A 24377-nucleotide genomic window follows, 5' to 3' on the forward strand; every position below is an offset into this window, starting at 1 on the left:
TATCGAACAAAATGTGGACCAGGGTGACCCAGAACATAATCTGCCGGGTACCGCTAATTTATTTATATATGTAATACCACGAACAGTATTCCTGCCATGATTCCAAGGGCATTTGATTTCGCCCTGCAGAACTTTCTCTTTCATTTTCTTCTACTTAATATGGTAGGTGTCACACCCATTTTACAAGGTTTTTTCTAAAGTTATATTTTGCGTCAAAAAACCAATCCAATCACCATGTTTCATCCCCTTTTTCGTATTTGGTATAGAATTATGTCATTTTTCGAAATTTGCGATATCGAAAAAGTGGGCGTGGCCATAGTCGGATTTCGCCAATTTTTAATATCAAGATAAAGTGAGTTCTGATAAGTACGTGAACTAAGTTTAGTACAGATATATCAATTTTTGCTCAAGTTATCATGTTAACGGTCGAGCGGAAGGACAGACGGTCGACTGTGTATAAAAACTGGGCGTGGCTTCAACCGATTTCGCCCATTTTCACAGGAAACAGTTATCGTCATAGAAGCTAGACCCTTACCAAATTTCACAAGGATTGGCAAATTTTTTTTTTTAAAGAGTGGGCGTGTTCGTCATTCGATTTTGCTAATTCTTATTTAGAACACACATAGTAATAAGAGTAACGTTCCTGCCAAATTTCATCATGATATCTTCAACGACTGCCAAATTACAGCTTGCAAAACTTTTGAATTACCTTCTTTTAAACGTGGGCGTTTCCACTCCCATTGTCCAAAATTTTGCTAATTTTCTATTCTGCGTCATAAGTTCAACCCACCTACCAAGTTTCATCGCTTTCATTTTCATGTCTTTGGTAATGAATTATGGCACTTTTTCAGTTTTTCGAAATTTTCGATATCGAAAAAGTGGGCGTGGTTATAGTCCGCTTTCGTTCATTTTAAATAGCGATCTGAGATGAGTGCCCAGGAACTTACATACCAAATTTCATCAAGATACCTCAAAATTTACTCAAGTTATCTTGCTTACGGACGGACGGACGGACATGGCTATATGAATTTCTTTTTTCGCCCAGATCATTTTGATATATAGAAGTCTATATCTATCTCAATTAGTTTATGCCGTTACAGGTTACCGTTATGCGAACAAAATTAATATACTCTGTGAGCTCTGCTCAGCTGAGTATAAAAACTCACAAGAAATTTTTCTTTAGTATTGGGCTGTTAGTGTTATCTCCCTTTGGCAGCTCCGAAAAAGCTGCAGTCTTAGCGTTATCTCTCTTTGGTTTATATCCTACTTCCATAGTTGGCACATAGCCATTGTAACGTCCCCTCTCTGACTTGCAGCTTTCAAGGTTGTTGCTTTCGAGGTAGTTACTACCTAGCTATTGGGACCCATCCCAACTTACAATAGCTATCGTTAAAGTTTGAAAATCATTTTTATCCATTTATACCAAGGAAGTGCTTACAATTTTTTGCCTTTTCATTCTCACCTTTCAACCTTCTCTGATATTCCCACTAGAGATATACGAATGTCAAAAATATTGGCGCGGCGGCGGCGGCGGCCGGCGCGTTCACTATATTGTCTACTCGTTTAAGACTGTTTAGGCCATTTATTTTTCATGTCGAAAATCGGTCGGATATGGCCGAAAGTGGTATCAACGGATGCGCATCACTGCCAGTATTTAAAAAAACAGGGGCTTTCGATGTCAGCTTAACACGCACTTTGCATCGCCCAATTCACCAAGTTATTAAAACAAAACACTAAAAGAAAAGTTATATAATAAATTTATATGCTCACTTTGCATATTTTTTAAAAAAAATTAATAATGAACAATGAATTCAAATAAAATGACCCAAGTTTTCAAATTGTCTTCAAGTTGTTAAAAAAAAGCAAATTACCCAAAAAATGGTGCCGAAATCCTCTAGTAGGTTCTAGGGACATAAACACTCCTTTGAAATGATTCTTACCTCATACTTATGCTTAGTTGAGGATATATGTACGTATGAGAAGGGTTTGAAAAATCACTTGGACTTACATTCAAATATTTATTTGCGAAACTATACAATAGCGTCTGAAATGTTAATTTTTTGATTTTCACCCTTCATCCTTCAACACCCAAGTCTCCCGGTGTAACATTTCCTAAAGTTGGTGGCCCTATCCAAAAACTAGTCCCTTGGAGTGAATCACATTGATTATAGCCTATCAACCAAGTTTAAATATCACCTACACGTTACGGCTCCTTATACAAATGTGAATACGTAGGCACATATATTTACCAGGTGAGGCTTTGTCCTTCGCAAGAACACTCAAAGTGGTGAAGCAAAAACTTTCCCAAGACAGTCGAACTTATGACCGTATGTGCTACTACCCTAATGTGAAAATGGACAGTCGAACTAGTCTGCAAACTGAAGCTACGCGGTCAACCATAATGAGCTCTTATATCATAAGGCCGGAAAACTGCAGTTAACATCTTTCAACTTAAAATCGGTCGACTTTCATTCTAAAATATCGTTTTCATTTAACGAATACTATTGAAATCAATGTTGTGAATACAAACGTCTGCAAACTTTGGCCTACATTTTCTTCTACTGGAGGCGCCCTGTGCCACGAGAGTCATTAATAGACCATTACATACCAACCATAAGTCGCCTTTGTGCGTGACCGCCAAGGAACTAAAAATTATCTAAAGAAATTGTGTTCGCGACGATTATTAGGAGTTAGCCCCAGGTGAAACTACGCTTTGCACGAGATATACACACAAAAGTGTGACCATTTTATGTATCTCTATTTCTTTTCAATTCCAAAGATCGGGGTTAGGTTCGAATCCTCACTGGAGTAAGTGAACGAGGGACAATCCCTCCGTAAGAAGCTACTCCTGAAAATTTTTGAACGATCTACGAGATTTTGGGCAAAACCCCCCGGATCTTTCCGAAATGGCCAAAACGTTGATTTCCTTAAATACTTACAAACAAAACCTTTCCTAAATATTATTTTTTTAAATAGTAAAATCAAACTTTTTAAAGTAAGAATACCTACGTATGCCGGCACGCCGTCCACATCGCCGCCGCCGGTATATAATAGAGCCAACGTCGCTGCCGCCGATAAAGTGAAATTTTCAGTGGATTTGTTGAAGTTTTATTCAAGCAACTATTACCTTTCAAAGGACCTTACTTCTAATTTTCTTTAATTTGAAAAAGATGACCACCTTTCGGGTCGCAGCGATATCGATGAGCGTCTTCGTGAAAGTTGAAATTTTCAACTGCAGAGCTAAGAACAACTGTCTTCGCGAAACAAGTGTTAAAGTCAGGGTCATAAATACTCCTGTAAACATTTCATTCGAACATTCCGGGGAAGATCTGATCTGGTGGTGTCATTATCTTAATATAAGGATGGATTTGTTAAGCGACTTGACAGAAAGATTTGTATTGTGAGTTACCTACTAAGTCCCATGTATCACCTTTTCGCAAGAGAAATTATCCTGCTGACAGAATGATTCACTGACTAAAATTAGAATAACGATTTTTCATTATTATACTGAAACCTTTCACCTTTTCGAACTACTAACTGTCAACAAGTTATAAGGATGCCAAGGTAGTCCAGGTGCATGACGCCATTTCTAATGACAATAATTCACAGCTGGGCCAATTTTGTATGTCTTTTTATCCAGTCCAGCTAAAGCAAAACCAGTAGAGCGACAGTCAAGACCAGTTGTATGTTGTAGTTTTTGTCATGGCGATAAAGATACTCCCCCTAGATTTGCGGATTGTGTTGTCAATGTTGACAGCACTTGCCCTGAATAGGAAACGATTTGACATGATCACATCGAACCTTCGTTTTGCATATCACTTCAATTAAAATCATTCAACACATTTTTATAAGTTTGGGTTAGGTAGTTTATAAAATTAGTTCAAAACTTAACTTTCAACTTAAAAATGTGTTTTTATTTTATTTTATAAATGGCAGGACTTATTGTTGGCGCTGTTATACGATATGCCGGTACCTCAACGCCACTTGTGCACTTGGAAGTTGATCCCGCAGGTGATCCTAAATTCAATCAAACTTTACCACCAGACACCTTATGGATGAAGGTAAACGGTGCAATTTAATTAATTGTTAACTTTTTTTTAATTCGTTATTTAAATTGATATTTAGTTTCCTGGAAAATTGGCGCCAAATACCACCGACAAAGAGCCAATACCCAACAAAACGTATGCGTATGTTTTTCGCGGCCAAGTCTACGATGTTGATGAGAACGAAATCGATTTGAAGGCCACATTTGATCCAGAGATTTTTTTCAACATAATACTACCGCCAATCATTTTTCATGCAGGCTATAGTTTAAAAAAGGTTTGCAAATCAAATATAATATAAGAAGAACGACATTTTTTGGAAACTAATTGCAACTTGTTTTGCTTCAAGCCATATTCGGTCTTAATTTGAATTCAGCATTGGTATTTCTCTATTAGTTCTGAACTAGTTGGTTTAAAAGTACACCATCTCTGCTCTCTATCTGCGCTCATGCGAACGGAATAACTTCTTTACTATCGATTTACCGTGTGTCGAACCACAAATAAAAAGATCCTACAAGCCGCCAGATCACTGCAGTATCTTTCAGGCAGACACTGTAGCTGTGAAAAAAGCAGCAGCAATTCTGGAGGCGGGCAATGAATTCATCGACGGTAAACGTTCCAATCCGTTTAGGAGAAATAAAAGGGACAGGAGTTGCATATGATCCATCAAGCAGGAAAAGCGTGGACAGAAACGCGGGCTGCAATATGTCTTAGATTATGTGAAAATTCTTCGACGTTAGACTCACTCATATCTCTAAAGAGACGCGAAGGCTCACGATAGTCATACTAACTAGACACTGCATTCTGGCGTCACATGCTTATAAGTTAGGCCTCGTCAGTAACAGTAGATGTGGAAAGTGCCAGCTGCAGGAAGAAACGGTGAAGCACGTTCTGTGTTCGTGTCCGGCGCTCGCGAGTTCAAGGCTCTAGCTACTAGGGGCGGCAGAGTTGTCAGATCTCGAGGCAGCAATTAAGCTAGGTTCTGGAAAACTTCCAGTATTTGAAGAGGACGGAGTTATTCTATAACTTAAGTCCTGGTACCTAATTGGGGGTTTTCCATTTGGTTCTCATACAATTCTGGTAACACTATGGACACACACATTCAGTTTATGAGGTCTTTATTGAGCCAAACATAACCTATTAGGTCACTTTCTGGCGTGTCTGCCTGTTTTCCATACAAAAGTTAAGAATGTTGGAATCAGTTTTAAGTAACTTCCCACTATGCTAAAGACTAAAATTTGGAATACGAGTCAGAACCCTGCTGCAATACACCGTGGGAGGAAAAAATCTGATAGGCGGTGCTCAGATCAAGGGTTAGACTTACTTAAGAATTCGGTGACAATCGAACATGGCAGAAAACAGTTCTGCTGGTGGCGAACAGATTACGATATTGGGACCCAGTCCAACAATACTACGTTGTGTGCTCATAATTGATTCAGCTTTTCTACGCACTCAAGGACCAGTGCTGACTTTATTTCTAACGCCGAAATTGTCTACTTCCCAGTAAGTTGGTAGATGAAAATAACAACTTAGTTTAAAACTGGATGACAGAGCAATAAGCAAAAAAAAAAAAACAAAATGAGTTAAAATGCCGATTATAACTGAAAGTTGTGTCCTTCACACATTTTGAACAGCAGAGCTAATGGAGCGAAACCTAGCCGATTTCAAACTGAGCATACCAAAAACCGTTGGGAAAAATCTAAAGGCTACTTTGAAAAAAGGTATTTTTTATTATCTTTGACAAAACTTTCTATTTGAATTGCCTTTCGCTCCACAATACCTAGTAGCCGCGCTGGTTTATCATCCAAATATTGACGCTGCGCTGCGTTAATTATTTTTTCGATATTTTCGTTTCAGAAATACTTTTTTCGTAATTTGGGTGCCATATTGATGTTCGCCATATTGGGCACAACATTATCATCGTTCCTAATCGGCGCTATTATGTACGGCTGTGTGAAACTAATGCCAGAATATTTAAGTAGTAGTTTCACATTCCTGGACACGCTGTATTTTGGAGCGTTGATATCACCAACAGATCCACTAACAATATTAGCTATATTCCATGATTTACATGTGGATGTAAATTTATATGCGCTTGTGTTTGGTGAATCTGTATTAAATGATGCAGTTGCCATTGTTTTAAGCGGGTAATTATTATAGTGAAAGTTTGAAATGTGTTGGCTTAGACGCTGACCTTTTTTTCTTTTTCTTATTAACCTCTTCTATCTTTACAGCGCTATACAAAATTATGGCGAGCATTACTCCAGTACTGGTGGTTTTGAAACGAATGCTTTCTTCAGATCGTTGAGCGATTTCTTTGGTATATTTATGTTGTCGCTATTAATTGGTGCTACGATGGGCTGTTTTACGGCATTGATATCCTTTTTTAATTAACTAATGCTGGTTAGAGTGAAGTATTTGTAGCCAGTAGTATATATAGTGGCTAGTCATGTGTAGTAATAGTAATATGTTTAGATACAGAATTTCGATATTGAAAATTCTGTAAAAGAAAGTTAGCTCTTATATTTCAAAAGTAAGAAAATGCAAGTTTTGGAGTAGCCATGTGCCCTGAAGGTATTGCCATGGAGAGGTTTAAACAGGGTGGTGTCCTTTCCCTGGCGTGCTAGCAGCTTTAGTTACAAGACTATCTTGAGAACGATTTTTATGACTGTCGGCCTAGTATCTGGTGCTAGTTCAGAAGTGTGCCGAATTCATATCAGCGATAAGACTGTCCTGATCGGTTCGCGTAAGCCTGAGTGGTTTTGTTGTAACACCAGCAAGAGTGACTTACGTTTTTGGTAACGACTTATGAGATTCACAAAGCGAATTTCTGTCTGCGTTAGTGATGATGTTTCGTTTAATCCTACCCAAGCTAACTGAGACTTATTGAGCCGTCTAAACTAATGTTGTCAGCGCCCATGCTGAATTTATTGGCAAAGCCCTTTACAGTATCAAAATTAAGGACGCAAATGCGCTGACTCCTTGCTTGATATCAGCAGGTAAAGAAATTGCAATATAGGTAGTCACCCTATCTGAAACCTCGTTAAACTTCTAAGACCTCGGAGATGTCATTCCCAATTCTGATTAAGTTGTGGTATTGTTCAAATCATATTGAACAGAGGGAAAACCAAATTCAAACTCAATTCGTGCTGTAGAAGGCGCCTTTAAAACCGACGAGGAGGTGATGTGTTAAAATTCTCTTTTCCGGGGGTTTTTCCACGATTTGGCGCATAGTGAAAATTTGGTCGATGGTAGATTTTAGAATAAGCAATTTGTAAAGAACTCCTTGATCTAGCTTCGCATCCAAGAGGGATACGGAAATATCTACGTAGGCACTATGATGAGTTGCGGCACCTCCCCATTATCAATATGCACTATCCAACCCTTGCAAAAGAAGAAAGCAAACTACCAAGGTAGACACGAGTCAGTCTAACCCAACTTCGTTCTGGATACTGTAAAAGGTTACACTTTTTTATTTGCCCATCAATCCCGACTATGTAATGTATGTCCTGCATACGATGTGTGCCGACATGACGCCAACCATATTTTCACTTGTATTACGGAACCTACGCTGTTTTTTTCCTTGGACTCCGTTTTTATTGTTGTTCGTGGTCGCACCCATTGAACGAGGCGAAGCGCTGTTAACAACAACAACATGCTTGACAGGATAGTTGGCGCAGTTTGTATAATCTCCTTTCTTGTGAGAAATTACTCCAATTTTATTCAGTCCATTCGTAGGTCTATTGCGCCAAATTATTATTAATATACCATACTCATTTCCATTTACCTTGCTCTCTCTGGGTATATGTAGGCATATTTATCTTTATTATTTTAACACGCATGCGTCGGTTTCGAAAAGTTTTACCAAATTGACAAATGGGGTGGGCGTGCTTATAATATTTCAGAAAATTCATACAAAATTTTCCTTAACTACTACTGCACTTGACCAAGTTTACTCGTGTACGTGAGTTCCCGCTACTCGAATCTGCTCTCTTTGTGCTCATGTCATACAGCACTTTTCTAATCGCGGAAGCATCTGAACTGACTGGCGTTGTGGCTGTGCTATTTTGTGGTATTTGTCAAGCGCATTATACATATAATAATTTATCAGAAGATTCACGCACGCGTACAAAGGAAATATTCGAATTATTGAATTTCTTAGCAGAAAATTTCATATTCTCATATATTGGAGTTTCGATGTTCACGTTTCCGAAACATCATTTTGATGCCGTTTTCATAGTAACCGGCTTCGTAAGTAATCCTAACAATAAAGTAAAGTTTGTATTAATTCTCGGCTTTCATACTCCGCAGATCACCGCCGCAATTGGACGCGCTGTAAATATTTATCCATTATCGTGGTTATTGAATTTGAATCGTAAACCAAAAATTTCTTCAAATTTTCAACATATGCTCTTCTTTGCAGGTATATAATAAAGCATGTACACAGCATTATATATCAGCTATATGGTGTAGTATTTTTTTCCCCCTTTTGTATATAGGATTGCGTGGCGCCATGTCCTTTGCTTTGGCTATAAGAAATACAGTTTCGGAGGCACGTCAAACCATGTTGACCACGACATCGTTAATTGTTATATTTACAGTTGTAATACAAGGTGGCGCATCTAATTTCCTATTGAACTGGCTTAAAATACCGTAAGTTTTAAATATGGGTAGACAAAATTTGCAAGAAATACTTTCATTTCTATTTATACAGTGTTGGCGTTGATGAAGAGACTGAACAACTCAATAATTATCGTGTACGCAGTGTGAGTATTGCTTTCTATATCTTATCCGAATTTTTATTGTGTAACTAAAGTATTGGTTTTGGATTCGTTTTTCAAAACTAAATTATCTAAGAAATGATTGTGTATGATGATAGCTTTTGGCTTTAATATGCCTGCGAATTTGTAATTTTTATTACATAAGTTTAAATTTAAAATCCATCAAAATTCAGTCTAAGTTGTTTAAGTATGTGCATTTGTACTAGAGTGATCGCTATATACTTTTTTTTCTAAAAATATTTGCATAACATACTTGATCAACCATGTCTAAAACTCAAAAATTAAGCATGTCATTTCTTCCGTACTCAGCTGTTTAAAAAATTGCATTGTACATACAGCATTCTTGCACACCCACAACATAAACGCATTAGCTTTTTAACAGAAAAACTGTTCTAAAAAGATGCATAGTCATTATAAAGGTCCCAAGTCAACAGTCTTGTTCCATATCATATCCTCCCTCTTCTCATTGCTTCACTTGCTTCACTAATAAATAATAACAGGTTATGGTGTTTTGTAAGATAATCCCTAGAAGCCAGCTCAAACGTTTCTGCATATATACCGTCATTGCAAAGTAGTTACTCCAGTGAATTATTTACCACGAAAAAAAACCCTACACTTCACATGATAGACTGTTGAGAACATCGATTATGAATCGTAGTTTTTTTTGACAAGGCTCCTGTTATCCACAATATTATTGGCGAAAAGCCATGAACAAAGCCACATAAGTGAGCCCTACGTTGGGCGCAATTTTTACTTTGTATGTAATTTGTTCAGGGTACTTACGAAAACTCCAATAAATTCGAAAAAGAAAGGTCTGCTGTGTTGGTTACAATATGTTGGGGCGGAATCCAGATATAAGCGTAAGTGCAGGCGTTTTGTGTGGAATTGGTATGTTATAGGAGGGAATGCAGAATGTAAGCTCAGGGTAAGTGTAGGCATAGTGTGTGGGAGGGGTGTGAGGAAAGGAAAGTAAACGAACGGAACTGGAGTGAAGAGAAGGAAAGTTAGGGAAAAAAGTAATGAAATGGGAGAGACATAAAAGGATAGATGAAAAACCAAAACCGAAATTGGACCCGAAACCCTTTGGCGTGTTATCGATTTATGTTTATCGACGAGTTTTCGGTTTGTTCTCGGCGGTTTTTTGCGTGTTCCCCATTTCTGCTCGACGAGATATATATATACGAGTTATCAAATTACATAATATAAATTTGATATAAATGCCCCTATTATGGTTTACAATTCAACTTCGTTGAGTTTGGTATTACGAATTACAACTTATTTCAGTTGAAGTTGAATTGATGTTGCCAACCTAAAAATGTGATGATTTGACAGATAAATGAACAGCTGATCAATTTGTGGCGGAAATTCAAGCATTTGCCAAAGTGATTTTTTATTAATAGCAAAATGGATATTAATTAAATAATATTAGATTTATTTTATAACGATGAAAATTTTGGTGACAAAATTGACATGTCGCAAAAACGGAAAAAATTCGCCTGATCACTCCAATCCATTGGAACTACCAAGCACCAAGTAAGAAAATGTTTAAGTGACAAATGATGAGCTTCTAATGAAGTTATTTTTCATATTTGTAAGTTATTTTCGGTTAAGTAAGGAAGAATATAGCTCGAGGGGCGGCTGCGCCCCTATTTTAAAACTACACTCCTTGCTGACGGCTGCTATCAAAAATGGAATGTGGAAATGATTTTAGTGTTGAATTGGACAACATCTAAAGTTAATAAAGAGGTTTTAGATATTGAGGAGCATATTTGTATGAAGTGGATTAAAACCCATATGCCTCCAGCGCTACAAAAACCGCTCATAAGTTGTTCAATGTAATCCTTGGTTGAAAACTTGTTTTTTTCTATAAATGTGTAAAAAATTGCTGATTACAAAGTTTGTTTAAATTAATTTAAAAAAGGTTTAATTTCTTAGTTTTATTATCATTGTTTACTATATAGTTTGACAGCTTAAATTGAGGTTATGTTGCGAATAGAGTGGAGGACACTCGAATTCAGTGAAAGAAACACTCGAATGGAATGGAATGAAGAACAGTAGGAAGAGCAGAGTTGCATTGAATTAATATAACTTCAATCATTGCATCAATATTAAAGATATATTTAGAAAAAATAATTAAATACTTGAGTATAAGCAAACATTTTCTTTCAATTACTGCAATCAAGGTGTCCTAGATGCTATATATTCCAAAAAACCTTTTATGTCTGTTTAAAAATTTAACTTCAATTTCCCTAAGATTTCCGTAATATGGCCATTAGTGATGTTTGTGTTTGTGTACAAATTTTGAGCGATCAGCTGTTAGTTGCGCTACTTGGTAAAGTTTACAATATTTATTATTTTTTTTTTTTTCGGCAACGTTTTACAAATAGGTGCCCGATCAAATTTTTTTCAAAAAGTATCATAGGTTATCAAAAGACACGTTTCGACATCCGTTTTAAGCATCCGGAAGCGGAAATTAAAAATTTTATTTCTAAAAAGGTATTTACAAAAATCCATACAATGGCCCCGAGAGGGTTCGAAATATGAGGCCCGATTCATAGTTTTTTTGCACAGAACACCTTTCTGCGTTGGTGGCCTTCGGCCGCGATTTGTAAAAATAACCCTGGGTGGGTCCAACACCTTTCTGCGTGTGTACAAAAAATCTGGCAAAATACAACATTCACGTGAAAATTTGAACCGAAATGATATGACAGAAATTAAATTTTTAATTTTTGCTTTCGGATTCTAAAAACGCAGGTCGAAACGTGGCTTTTGATACCAACTTTGAAAATGTTTGTTAAAAATTAGGTGGTGAACCGTCTTGTAAAACGTTACCTTTTTTCAAAACAACTGCAAAATTGTATGAGACAACTGCTAGTAATCAGTTGTCAAATTTTGATGTCTTTGACAACTACACAAACGGTAATGCCACAAAAATTTGTTAGATCAGGCAACTTCAACCGACAGTGTTTTTGACAGGTTAGGTTGTAATCTTTAATACCAGATTGCAAAATTTCAACTGAAACAGAGTTGAGTTGTAAACGGTAATAGTGGAAATGATTTTTTAAGCGACTGATCGGCTCTATGTTTGTGTTGTTTGTAGTACTAAGCCGGTTTAACAAACCAAATTTCATATGCTTTCACACGTAAAAATATCGGTTACCCTTGGAATCGAATACAACTTGATGAGTAATGGGACTTCGAAATATTTCAAACTATTTCTGAATCAAAAATTAAATTTTTAAATAATTTTGATGTTTTTAATAAATTCACCATCTGCATGTTGCAGTTTTAACTCTTATTTCCAGCTGGGATGCTCGTGCTCTAGCTCTCACTGAAGGCCGCGGTACAATGACATTTTTCATATAGATGTGTTTAACACAAGCTTATACTGTTTTCACACAGAAACTTAATGATCTCATTTCACCTTCTAATGAAATCGTAAATTTTTTGCTTTCACACAGAAGTAACTGCTCGATTAGTATGAAGGATGAAATGTTAAGCGAATAAAATGACAATGCTATATGACAGACAATCATGGCGGAACGATACAAGGTAGCAGCATGGTGACATACCTACAAACATAAAAAAATTCCATGTACTTGTAAATTCGATGGACAAATGTCAAAATCGTACTGCGCCGGTAGTTGATGTATCAAATCAAATAAAAAAGGCCACCTTGTATCGTTCCGCCATGCAGACAATGATATTTACTTTGACAAATAACATTTTTAAGCACTGAACACACCAAAAACTAAGAAGCGTAACGCGGCCAACAGAGTTGCATTGTGCTTTTGACTTCATTAGGCATTCGATTAGCTACTAATGAAATAATTATAGATTCGAATTTTGTAGGGAAGATTGAGCTCAATAAGCGTCTTAATGTAGAAAACTGCCTTTATTATTCAATAAGCCGTCTGTGTGAAAATAGTATTATGCATTCGAATAACATCGCCACAATCAACCAAGATGTTGCGTTTGTAAATATGAAGGAACTTCAGACTTAGCAATTGAAGTTTATTACGCCTTGCCCATTCACATACAAAATTTCGCGAAGCACTGTTATAAACATTCTCCCTATACAACAAAAATACTTGCTAACATATTTTGTGTCGTATTCATTTGTTATATTGCAGTTTTCAAGTATTTCAGTATTTCAGTTTCACCCTTATCCAAAGCAAATGTCAAATTCTTATGATTTGCTTGGAACAAAATTTGGGAGTTGGCTGCATTTCAATATCAGATGGCGCCAGTGTAGCTCAATCTACCGTTCTCCATAAAAATACGTGCAATCTACTCATAATGCATAAGCTTGTGTTAAACTCATCTATATGAAAAACTGCTTATGTGTCGGAGCTATAACACACGTGTATTTAAATTATTGCCGGCCACTATTCTACATACATATCGTCGGTACAATGCCAAAGTCACGAATGTGCCATTTTTGTTTTACCGAAATATTATATATGTCAAATTTTGCAAAGCCAAAACAATAAATGTGTATTTTTTTGAAAAAAAAAATTTTTTTTAAATAATTTTACAATTAAATTACTTAGTGGTTTACAAAAGTAAAACTTCCAATAGTGGTTGAAAAATACAAAATTAAATCTCTATTTTTAACAATGTCTTACGCGTTTTTCTCAAAACATCAAATATGCACATTCGTGACTTTGGCATTGGACCTACGATATATCCCACACTACTAATCCTACGCTTACGCTTAAACTTTAATTTTACGCTTAAGTTCAGGATTCCCCCATACCGTGAGCATAGATGTTTACACATTAAAAAAATAAAAAGTGGAAATGTCACTTTGTATCTTTTATAAATAAAGAAGTGAGAGGATAAGGTTCTTTCAGAAAAGTAAAGTAAACTAATTGTGTACATAATTATTTCTGTTCTACACCTATTTAAATGTATTGTTATAGATCAATTCCTATTTACCAAACTAATTAATTTTCTATGTTGCTATTTCAATTCTCATATTTTTTCTATCGCCTACTCTTTCCTTCGGCCTCATATCACACATCAAGCTAATTGCAATTAAAAAAAAAACATAACTTTCCAAATGCCAATTATACACCAAAAACGAAATTAACTGTTAATCCAATAAAGGTTTATAACTCAATGGAAAACACAGCGGGTGCGGTATGTGTACTAATCATTCATTAATTTCATACAGACATACATATTAAAAAAAAAATTGTTAATGCATTGGAAGTTTAACGAATGGGTTGTTTGTTGTTTCTGCGTGGTTTTTTTTTTTTTAAGTTAATACACTTTTTTGCAGCTGAATTGACTTTGAGTATTTGTTATGGTTGTTTCTAACAATTAATTAGATTTTGAACATTTTTTTTTTTCATTTTTTTTTTTACAAAAATATTTTATCATCAAAAAATACACACACCGAAAGAAATGAAACTAGTAAAGTCAACAAATGGGATTTGTTGTTGTGAAATTAACAGTTATTCAGTAAAATTCATCGCATGATGGTTAATTGAACCGAGTTTTCGACTGTTGTTCTAAAGTTAGCAATATTCTGTAAAAATTACAGATTCACAATTATTATATTTTTCTGTTAAAAGAACTGATTTCATTGGTTATTTCAACAGTGAACAACTGTCGATATTATGCGAATGCACATCAGAAGCACGTAACTTTTTGCAAAACGCTTTACAGTTATATTTGGTTAACATTACAATGAAAAGTCTTTGTTAATACAGGTTTAGGAAAATCCCTTGAATCTCTCTGAAAAAATGGATTTTATAGCCGTCCTGTGGTATATAGGACATTGGGCACATAGTATACTGTCAAGCGGTTTCAGAAAATGTATCAAAGGGATTTAAAAAGTAAATATTCGAGAGTTTCCAGTAGACAAGATGAAATCAAATTGGTTTTTTGGCAAACAAGGTCATTATAAAGATCCTTTGAGCATTCCTATAATGGCCTTCCCATAGCCGGTGAAGGTATATGCCTCAATTTATAAGAATATCAGTCGGTCTCATTTGTTCAAAACTGTAAAAGTTGCAGAAAATCATTAAGTGTTTATAAAACGAGACCACTCTAAAAGTGCTCTTCCGAATAGTAGTACAATATACTTCCTTCGGCGTGTTCTAAACGAAAACTAAATGTTCTGTACCTCGGCTCAACAATGTATAGCCATCTCAGCCCCATTGATTGTTCAAACGAGAATAAGCTTTAAAGCATAAAAATAAATGTAAGGCGCGATAACCTCCGAAGGGATTTTAGGCTGACCTTCTCTTCCAATTTGCGTCGTACTCCTTTTAATTGTTCCCTACAAATTGGCGGGATGGAAACTACATGTTTTATGTCAACTCCGAACGGCATCTACAAAGTAGATGAGTTTTCACTGAGAAGCTTTTCATGGCAGAAATACACTCGGAGTGCTTGCCAAACACTACTTGTTTCTAAAACTTTGATGTTACTTTACCCGGGGCGTGCACCCAGGACGTCTGGTGTGGTAGGCGGAGGACGCCGAGAAAATCCTCTTAACTAAGTATGAAGTAGTAGATATATATGCCCAGTGTCCTACGTATTGTAACGATTTTTAGAAATTTCTGATTATTATGCACCTTCTGTTAACGTTCGAATCGCTGAACTGTCGAATAAATAACTCCTATATTCAGTACCAGCAGACCATTTTGGGTCTTTATTTAGTACTTCTTAACGTATAGCGTATTAAAATCAAACTCATTCCTGATTCATCAACTCGTGCTCCTTTTATACTCTCGGTTACCTCGTTCTCCCATATCTCCTAAGGTCTAGACTTTTCACGAGCATGCCTTCTGGAACAGTTGTATCTCATACTTGGTTATTTAGCTATATACATATATATCTATAGCTTTATTGCCGTCTATGTGTGTGAAATATTCTATCCACTGTTAGCTGCTGGTTATGGGCGTGTGAAACATTATCTTATTCTTAATAAATAAAGAAACGCTGCTTAAGCACACTTGGGTGTCCTTTATATAGGACATTTGGCATATCTGGGTTGAAGAGAAACTTACGCTCACGGCGCTGACTGTTGTTGTTGTTGTTGTAGCACCTCACTACTTTGTTCTTATGACTATCGTGCCACAGAAATCTGTCATAACAACAGCAACTACTTTAACAGTTTTCATTGGTATGTTTGAAATTGTTTTGGTACGGTGGAAATTGTCCGCGCTGCTAAAAGCTTTTCACATGTTCCGAACTACATAAAAATATCGAGTTTAGAATTGGTTCTTTATTGGCACTTTTGCGATTGTTCCGAACTTGTGTTAAAATTTATAGCTTAGATCTAGTTCTTTTCTTGCTAATATTTCGTTGGCTCCGAACCGGATATAAACTCTACATGCTGCTTCTAGTACGATATTATCCCCTTTTTTGATAGTTCCGGAGTGGTGGGAAAGTGTGGGGGGAAAGAGCATACTCATAGTCGAAGCTCCTTAAAGCTGGTAGCAGTTTTTTTGTTGGTGGCCTATTTCTCAAATACGTACATATGTATATGTTAAATATGAAATATAAAAATCGGAACTGTCGATTTTATTACTGGAGATAAACTAGCTACTATCGAACTAATACTTACGCCCCGTTTCTAGTGTGGTAACAACATTATTCCATACAGTCACGAAATCATGTGGCAACTTTTGCACCCTTTTGGTATTCTACCCGAAAGTAGCGGGACAATTTTTTACACTCAAAAGTAGGTGGCAAAATCAAAAGTAACACACAACAGCTGCTGTTTAACAAAAACTGAGCAGTAAAAAAGTGATGCCTCTTGCTATAGATATTTGTTTACATCATATACTTTCACAGAAGAAATTACAATATACATACCTATGTAAAAACTTATGCATGTATGTATCTACAAGTGAGCCATTTTTGGTAAAGCCACGGCGAATTCAGTACCAGGTGTTGTTATCCCAACAGCTGATTGCTTCTTCTTGATTAATTTCCATACAACGCCTTGTACAACAATATGTCAGTTAATCGAAATCAATGAACATTTTCTTTTTATCTGACATTCTTCTGCACGGCAAATTAGTTAAATTCGCTTTGCCACCACCTCAGTTAATCGAAATCAATACAAATTCTCTTTTGACTTGACATTCTTCTGCACGGCGAATTGTTTGAATTCGCTTTACCACCAGCTGGTATAGATTCTCCTTGGGTAAAGCGAAGAAAACTACCTTTCAAATTTCCCCACAGTCACTGGTGAGTTTTTCGGTGATGACAGCATTACCACTTGGGCCAGAATCGCGGATAAAAGAACTGCAAACGATATTTGGTTACATAATATTCTGGGTACTATTTTAACGGCAACGCTCAGAATCGGGGCGTTATTTGACTCTTTAGGTCTAGTTCCGAGCCATAAAGTTGTATCACTATACTGACTTCCCTTCGGGGCAGCTACATTTGATAAACTTTTTTTTTTCTTTTAAATACTCAATTCAGAATCAACTATTGTGCGATGGATAAAAATTTATAGAAATATCGGTTGAATTTACCCGTGATTTTACCAGTTTTTTGCTTTTGCATACACCTAAATCTGCTCAAACAGTCATTCATAAATAATTTTGAGCGAAATAATGGGAAAGTACATAAAATGAATGAATTTATATTAATAAAAATATATGAAAACCTGTTAAAACAAAAATAGCAGCATAAATTAAAAAAAAACTATTTGTTCTTTACATTTATTTCTCTTTTTCATTTGTTTTTTGAAAAAATTCGAATTAATGGAAAATTACAAAATTAGATTAGAATTTTCAAACACTTTTCGAGTATGCAATTTTGTAATCATATCGTTTTTGTTCAAAAAAGTATATGTTTGAAGTCTCTTAGAGCTCGTGAAGATTTTTGACAGGGGTGTTGCAGATTTCCATCCGCTTAAACAGTTATGGCCGGCCAACAATCCGCACAGTCGCTTTCTTCTTGGGCTAACTTGCGCCAATTGGCAACGCCAAGGAAATTTGAATCATTTTCCACTAGGTCCTTCCAGTGTAGTGGGGCCGAAGCATTATCTTTCATTCGTATTGGCCATCAACGCCAGAGTCGCCTCATCAGATGTCCATGCTTCTGCGCCATATATTAGCACAAGTACGATAAGTGATTTGTAGAGCATGTTTTTTCTTTGCCGAGAGTGGACTTTACCTTTCAATTTCACACTTCGTCCGAAGTAGTATTTATTGGCAAGAGTGATTCTTAGCCGAATTTTAAGACTGACAATTTTGTTTTTGTTAATGCTGGTTCCCAAATAAACAAAGTCTTTTAATATCTCAAAATTTTGGCTGCGTGGTTGCCAAGGCGTAAGTGCGCCGACTCTTTGCTTGATGACAACAAGTACTTCGTTTTGTCCTCATTCACCATCAAACCCGTCTTTAACACTAGAGCAACGCTCTTATAGAACATTATTCCAGAGCGGCTAAGTTCTGGAGCTAGTATAATTTTCACTTCCAAACTATTACTCAGCTGATGTAATTTTGCACAGCCGTGTAAGTTTTGCGGGGACACCAAACTAAGACATAGCGGCATATAGGCAGCTCTTGTTCGTTCTTTCGGAGGCGGCTTTAAAATCGTCTAAGAAGAGATGTTTGTCAATATTTTTTCGTGGGGATTTTCAAAGTCTCGCCGCATAGTGAAATTCTGGTCGATGGTGAATTTATGAGGTCTGTGCACTCATCCGACCATATATCATATCCTCATAATCAAAGCACTCTCTGATCATCGGTTAACAACTCGCCGTTTTCCGTCCTACAAGAGTTTTCCCCGGGCTTAAAACTTTCTGTCTGTCGCCGTAAATTTAGAGGCTTTATGATGGATAGCAGCTCCAGCTCCTCACCCTCACGCCTTTCAGCCTCTACATTTTTCTTCGTTTAACGTCGTCTCACTTCGTTTTTCAATTCGCGGTAGCGTTCACACACTCTTTATGTCGTGTTCGCTTATAACGTGCAGGGCTACGTTCTTTTTTCGATCACAACGCAGTGTTCTACATCGAGTTACGAAATCATTGGCAGTCTGTTGCGATTCAAGGCGAATTTTCAGTACCAGGTGTTGTTATCCCAACAACTGATTGCTTCTTCTTGTTTGTACAACAATATTTCATTTAATGGAAATCAATGCCAGTTCATCTGGCTTTTCGTTAGCATCTATGTCCATATGATCGGACAAAAAAACCTGCCTAATGCCTAATGTCATGTCCAAATATATGACTGTACAAAGTGCCTAGCTCTAGTTTGTAAATAGAATAGGTGACAAATCTCCGAAAGAAAACTTTGGCAGGATCGCATTAATCTAACGGCATTATGTCGCTCGTGACGCTCGTAGCGCCCATCACCATCACGAAATTTTCTTTGGTTAACTCCATTATCTCTCTCGCCGCTCTCTCCACTCCAAGGGCCATCTCCACTCCCTTGCACTCTGTCCATTCATAAAGGAAGGTGTTATGAGAGACTTAGCGATTTGTAGAATTACCTTCAAGGCTCACACAAGTTCCAATCTGAAGGCATGCGATCGCCCAACCATATTTCGCACCCTTTTTACCAACACTTCATCTCCTTATGTTTACCAATTCTTCATCTAATCAATCTTTCCAGCATTACAATCGTTCGAAATCTATATTTAAGGATAACTACCCGGCAAGCGTTCTGCCATGGCAATCCTTGTTACAAATCTATCGACTGAGAGAAGTTTTAAAGTGCCCCAATAAATATTTCGCTCAGTTTTAATTGCATTTCGTTACTAATAGTTTAGTTAGAGATTTTGTAAATTTTTGTTTATTTTATGTACAATACACGCAGTCAATCGATACCGGACTCAATTTGGGCCAGCTGCCTGTGTCGCGCCGACGTAGCTCCTTGGTAAGGATACGTGTCTAATTCAATAATTTCTACAAAAAAATATTCAGGTCTATCATTAATTCCGTTCGGTCAACATTGTAAAAATGCTTTTAAAACTCTGACAAAGCGAATCCAATATAAGGTGATGGCATTCCATCAGCTGATTGCTTGTTTTTGCAAGCCAGCTAGCAAAATATGGAACATCAAGATGTTAACAACTTGATGAAAGAAAAGTTTTTTAATTGAGCATGTTGAGGTAATACACTTTGCTATCCCCTTATATGAATTCGCCGTTGAAGGTAAAAACGAACAAGCAAAAATAGCAAATCAAGGCAAATTCAATGCAAGGTGAAAGCCCTGCAATAGCTAATTAGTTATTCTTAAGATTATTTCAGCAAAATCTGGTAGCCAACACGCCAATTTAAAGAGGTAGCGGATATTTTTCTTTGGATATGATGTCAAAGCGAATCCAACAAACTCTCCATGCAGAAGAATGTTAAGTCAAAAGAAAATTTACTTTTTGATCATTATTTGCTTAGTGCAAAGTTAAATAAAACTCCACTACACCTTAGGTTGTTTAGGAGCGAAGCTGAATTTATTTAGTTATTTTTATTACAAACAACAACAGTGTGCATAAAAGAAAGTTATTGGAAAAAATGTTTGGTTAATAATGAGCAAAAAGATTATTTTAATATTTATTTATTTAAATAAAATTTTCTTTGATTTCGATTAACTGAGATGTTCAGACCAATTCTAAATATTCTCGCGGAATTTTGTTCCCGCGGATTTTTTTTTTTTCCCGCGGAAAAATTCCTCCAATTATTTTCTCCTAGGGAGAATGGGAATTTCGAATTTTCGAAGTCAGCTGTTTTGTCAATTGAAATTTCGTTGCGCATTTCTTATTTTGTTTAAAAAATGTAAAAGTTTAATTATTGTTGCGAATTTGTTTGAAATTAAGAAATAAGGTATAAACAATGCACATTATTGCATTTCATGTGGTATTCACTGAAATGAGTAATGAATTGGTGCCACAGCAACATCAACAGAGAAGCATAAGAAGAAGGCGGCGGAATAACACAAATCCGCCGGAGTTGCCTGCTTTCATTCTGCAAAGCAATTTTCTGGCGGCCAAGTCGAGTTGAGTTCCCCTTTCGCCATATGCCAAAATCTATTTAAGCCTTCTTAAAAAATCTTTGCGCAATTTCTGGATGGCTGCGTCAAATATACGAAGAGATCTTGCGTTGCTTATGATATACTTTTCGGCTTAAAATAAAGAATATTGTGGTTGTTGTTGTTGTATTGACAGTGAGAATATTGTGGTAGAATGTAAATACATATTTTAGCACAAATTTGTACAAATAAGTGTTCTTTTTTAAAAGAACCAATGTATTTTAACTATTTTGATGCATTCCCTTTAATTTAACTAGTGAAAAAACTCCTATGAAATGGCAGAGAAATCTCCCTCTCCCTCATATTCATAATACCTACTTTTCTCCCATAACCGGTTTCCGCTTTTTCGAACATTGTTCAGAATAGGACGAAAGGGAGAAGTGAAAAAACTCACAAGGAATTTTTATTTAGAATACGAGGAATGGGAGAAGGGAAAAAACTCGCACGGAATTTTCGTTTAGAATTGGGCTGGTTGTAGTACAACGTGTTGTATGGCAAATAATCAAGAACAAGCAATCAGCTGTTGGGATAACAGCACCTGGTACTAAATTCGCCTTGACCAAGGCGAATCTACGTAAAGTAATGCAAAGCGAATTCAACTGAATTTCCCGTTTTGAATAATGTCAAATCAAAAGAAAAAGAAGCAGTCAGCTGGTGGGATAACATGACGAATCTATATCAGGTTGTGGCAAAGCGAATTCAACCAATTCGCTGTGCAGAAGATGTCAAGTCAAAATAAAATTTTAATTGATTTCGATTAACTGACATCAAGGCGAATCCATAGTAGGTGGTGGCAAAGCGAATTCAACCAATTCGCTGTGCAGCAGAATGTCAAGTCAAAAGAAAATTTTCATTGATTCCGATTAACTGCCATGTTGTAGTACAGGGCGTTGTATGGAAAATAATCAAGAAGAAGCAATTAGCTGTTGGGATAACAACACCTGGTACTGAATTTGCCTTGACTGACATATTAAAGTACAAGGCGCTGTATTGAAAATAATCAAGAAGAAGCAATCAGCTGTTGGGATAACAACACCTGGTACTGAATTCGCCTTGGGTTTGACATTCTGTTATAATTTAGAATTAGACATGAATTCGCTTTGCTGCGCCCCTGTATAAATTAAATTATCAACTCCAGCTTCTAATACTCCAAAATTGCTAATAACATTTTTTTTAAATGTGTGCCGGGCGGTATTTGCTATCATGGCAGCTCACTCGGACTTACTCATAGGCCTGATTGTTTCTTGTTTATTTTAATTTCCAAGAACTGGATTTTCACCGCAATCAATTGCACAAAAAAAATTTTATATTTCTTAATCTTATTACCCCATTAACAAGTTGCTTATTTTATGTACATTTCCAACACTGCTTGTACTGATTTTTTTTAACTTTCTTTCTTATTTATATACACTAGCGTTTTGTAATTGCAATTATTGTTGCGCTTCTTCAACCTTCTTTATGTTCATTTACATGTGTATGTACTTACGCCAATTTTTTGTTTTAATAACACTTTAGAATTTAACTACAGTTTAAAAAATTAGTCTGATGCATATTTGCAGGATGCGGAAGTGGACGTAGAAGGTGCTGGTGGATTGGGTGATGGAATCACACCAGGTATAAAACGCAATGAGAAGGCATTCTTGGCAAGGATATGGGCCAATTTTGATACCAAGTAAGTTTGTAAAGTAAATAAGTTATTCATGCAGCTTTTTTAAATCTCCATGTTATTAAGTCAATGCCATAGTGGCGAGTTGTATTATACTATTGTAATGAATTTAGGGAAACTCCGCTTATTTTACACCTTCTACTAACGTTCGTATCGCTAAATTGTTGAATAAATAACTCTAATATTGAATAAGGCAAAATGGCCTTTAGTTCTTCTAGAATTTACTACTTAGTTACTAGCTATAAACTTAACAGCTATAAACTACAGATGCACGTTTATAGCTTCTCGCATAGCAATATGCGCGTGTATATGTGAGTGATACTTCCACCGATGATTGCATACTTTTGTGAGTATCTCAGATATATGCATGTGTTTGTGCATATCCCTCCGCTTCTTGTATGTACATATGTGTAGACATAATGTTTGATTTGTTTATGTAGATACAAGTGACTGCCTTAGTGTTGCTAATGTTCGTCACACTATATATTGTATTTGTATTGTATTTGGCGGCCACCGTGGTGTGAAGGTAGCGTGCTCCGCCTACCACACCGTATGCCCTGGGTTCACACCCCGGGCAAAGCAACATCAAAATTTTGAAAATAAGGGTTTTCAATTAGAAGAAACATTTTCTAAGCGGGGTCGCCCCTCGGCAGTGTTTGGCAAGCGCTCCGGGTGTATTTCTGCCATGAAAAGCTCTCAGTGAAAACTCATCTGCCTCATCTGAGGTTTTTATAGTCGGTTCCTGTGACTACTGGGAAAAACATAAAAGTTATGCGTCCCTGATAGTGACACCCGCCAGTGAAGATACTGTTTCAATTCCATAATGTTTCCGAATATATTTGGCAGATATTGCGTTTAACGGATACAAGAAAAGGCTATACGGATTATCACGAATAAAAACCGATTTCCAAGAACAAAAAAGGTCTTTTTCTCCGAGATATGTTTATTTTATATTTATTAATTAATTTTTATCTTCAAATGCTTTATTGCTATCACTGAGATCGTTAAATGTGTTTTATTGACAAAGTTTTTTTTTAAACTTGTATTTTTTTTTAAACTTGAAATAGGTTTTGAGAATGGTAAATCTCTCTCCTGCTCCGTTAGAAATGACGTAAATTAAACTCAAAATTATGTTATTATCAGACTCTGCCAAATAATTGTCAAAATTTAAATCAGTACAGACATACTACGTCGCTATCGTATCTATATTTGTTCATGCAGAAACTATTTCAAGGATGGTTTTTACATAATTTGTGGACTCTTTATGGTTGTGGGGCTATGTTGGGATAATTTCTGGACTATTTTGAGTTTATTTCGATATTGTTTTTGATTTTTTTTGGAATTGTTTTGTATTTTGAGAATGTGTTAGGGAGCATATCGGAATAATTCGCATACAAAATTCGCGACTATTTTGAGAGCATTTCCAGATAATTTTGGGATTATATAATCGACTACTTCGGGACTATTTTGAAATCAGTTTGGCAAAAGTCATTTAGGTATCAATAGGAAAAATTATTGGGCTGTTATTATTATCGGCATGCCATATGTTTGTTATCGACTTATTATCGATCAAAAATGTTATCGAAGAGTTATCGGTTTACCTTGTGGTAACTTTTATCTGATATATCTAACATTCTTCGTATACAGCCTTTCGCTGTATTAATTATCATAGACTTCGGGTGTTTTGAATTGAAGTTAATGATTCGTCCTGATGATGTTGGTCTTTGATACCACTTTGTTTTTAATTGATTTCCGCGTTTTATCACGATGGCGTCTAAATACGGTAATCTTTCATCGTTTTCAAGTTCTATTGTAAATTTAATATTATTGTCAAACAAATGTAATGCATTAAGTGTTCTTTCTACCTCATCTTTCCGAA

The 24377-nt window shown here is 36.2% G+C and overlaps 1 protein-coding gene across 1 annotated transcript in view; it reads left to right on the plus strand.

The window, feature by feature from the left end:
- Nhe3 (Na[+]/H[+] hydrogen exchanger 3) overlaps nt 1-24377 on the plus strand; it is a 96551-nt gene that overhangs the window by 36263 nt on the left and 35911 nt on the right. The window contains exons 2-10 of the mRNA XM_067765371.1: nt 3937-4061; nt 4126-4320; nt 5901-6190; nt 6278-6419; nt 7986-8294; nt 8355-8466; nt 8543-8696; nt 8758-8809; nt 22392-22504. Coding sequence (XP_067621472.1) covers nt 3937-4061; nt 4126-4320; nt 5901-6190; nt 6278-6419; nt 7986-8294; nt 8355-8466; nt 8543-8696; nt 8758-8809; nt 22392-22504 — 1492 coding nt within the window. The remainder of the gene's footprint in view (nt 1-3936; nt 4062-4125; nt 4321-5900; nt 6191-6277; nt 6420-7985; nt 8295-8354; nt 8467-8542; nt 8697-8757; nt 8810-22391; nt 22505-24377) is intronic.

This window comes from Eurosta solidaginis, chromosome 2, assembly GCF_040869045.1.
Source record: "Eurosta solidaginis isolate ZX-2024a chromosome 2, ASM4086904v1, whole genome shotgun sequence".
NCBI lineage: Eukaryota > Metazoa > Arthropoda > Insecta > Diptera > Tephritidae > Eurosta > Eurosta solidaginis.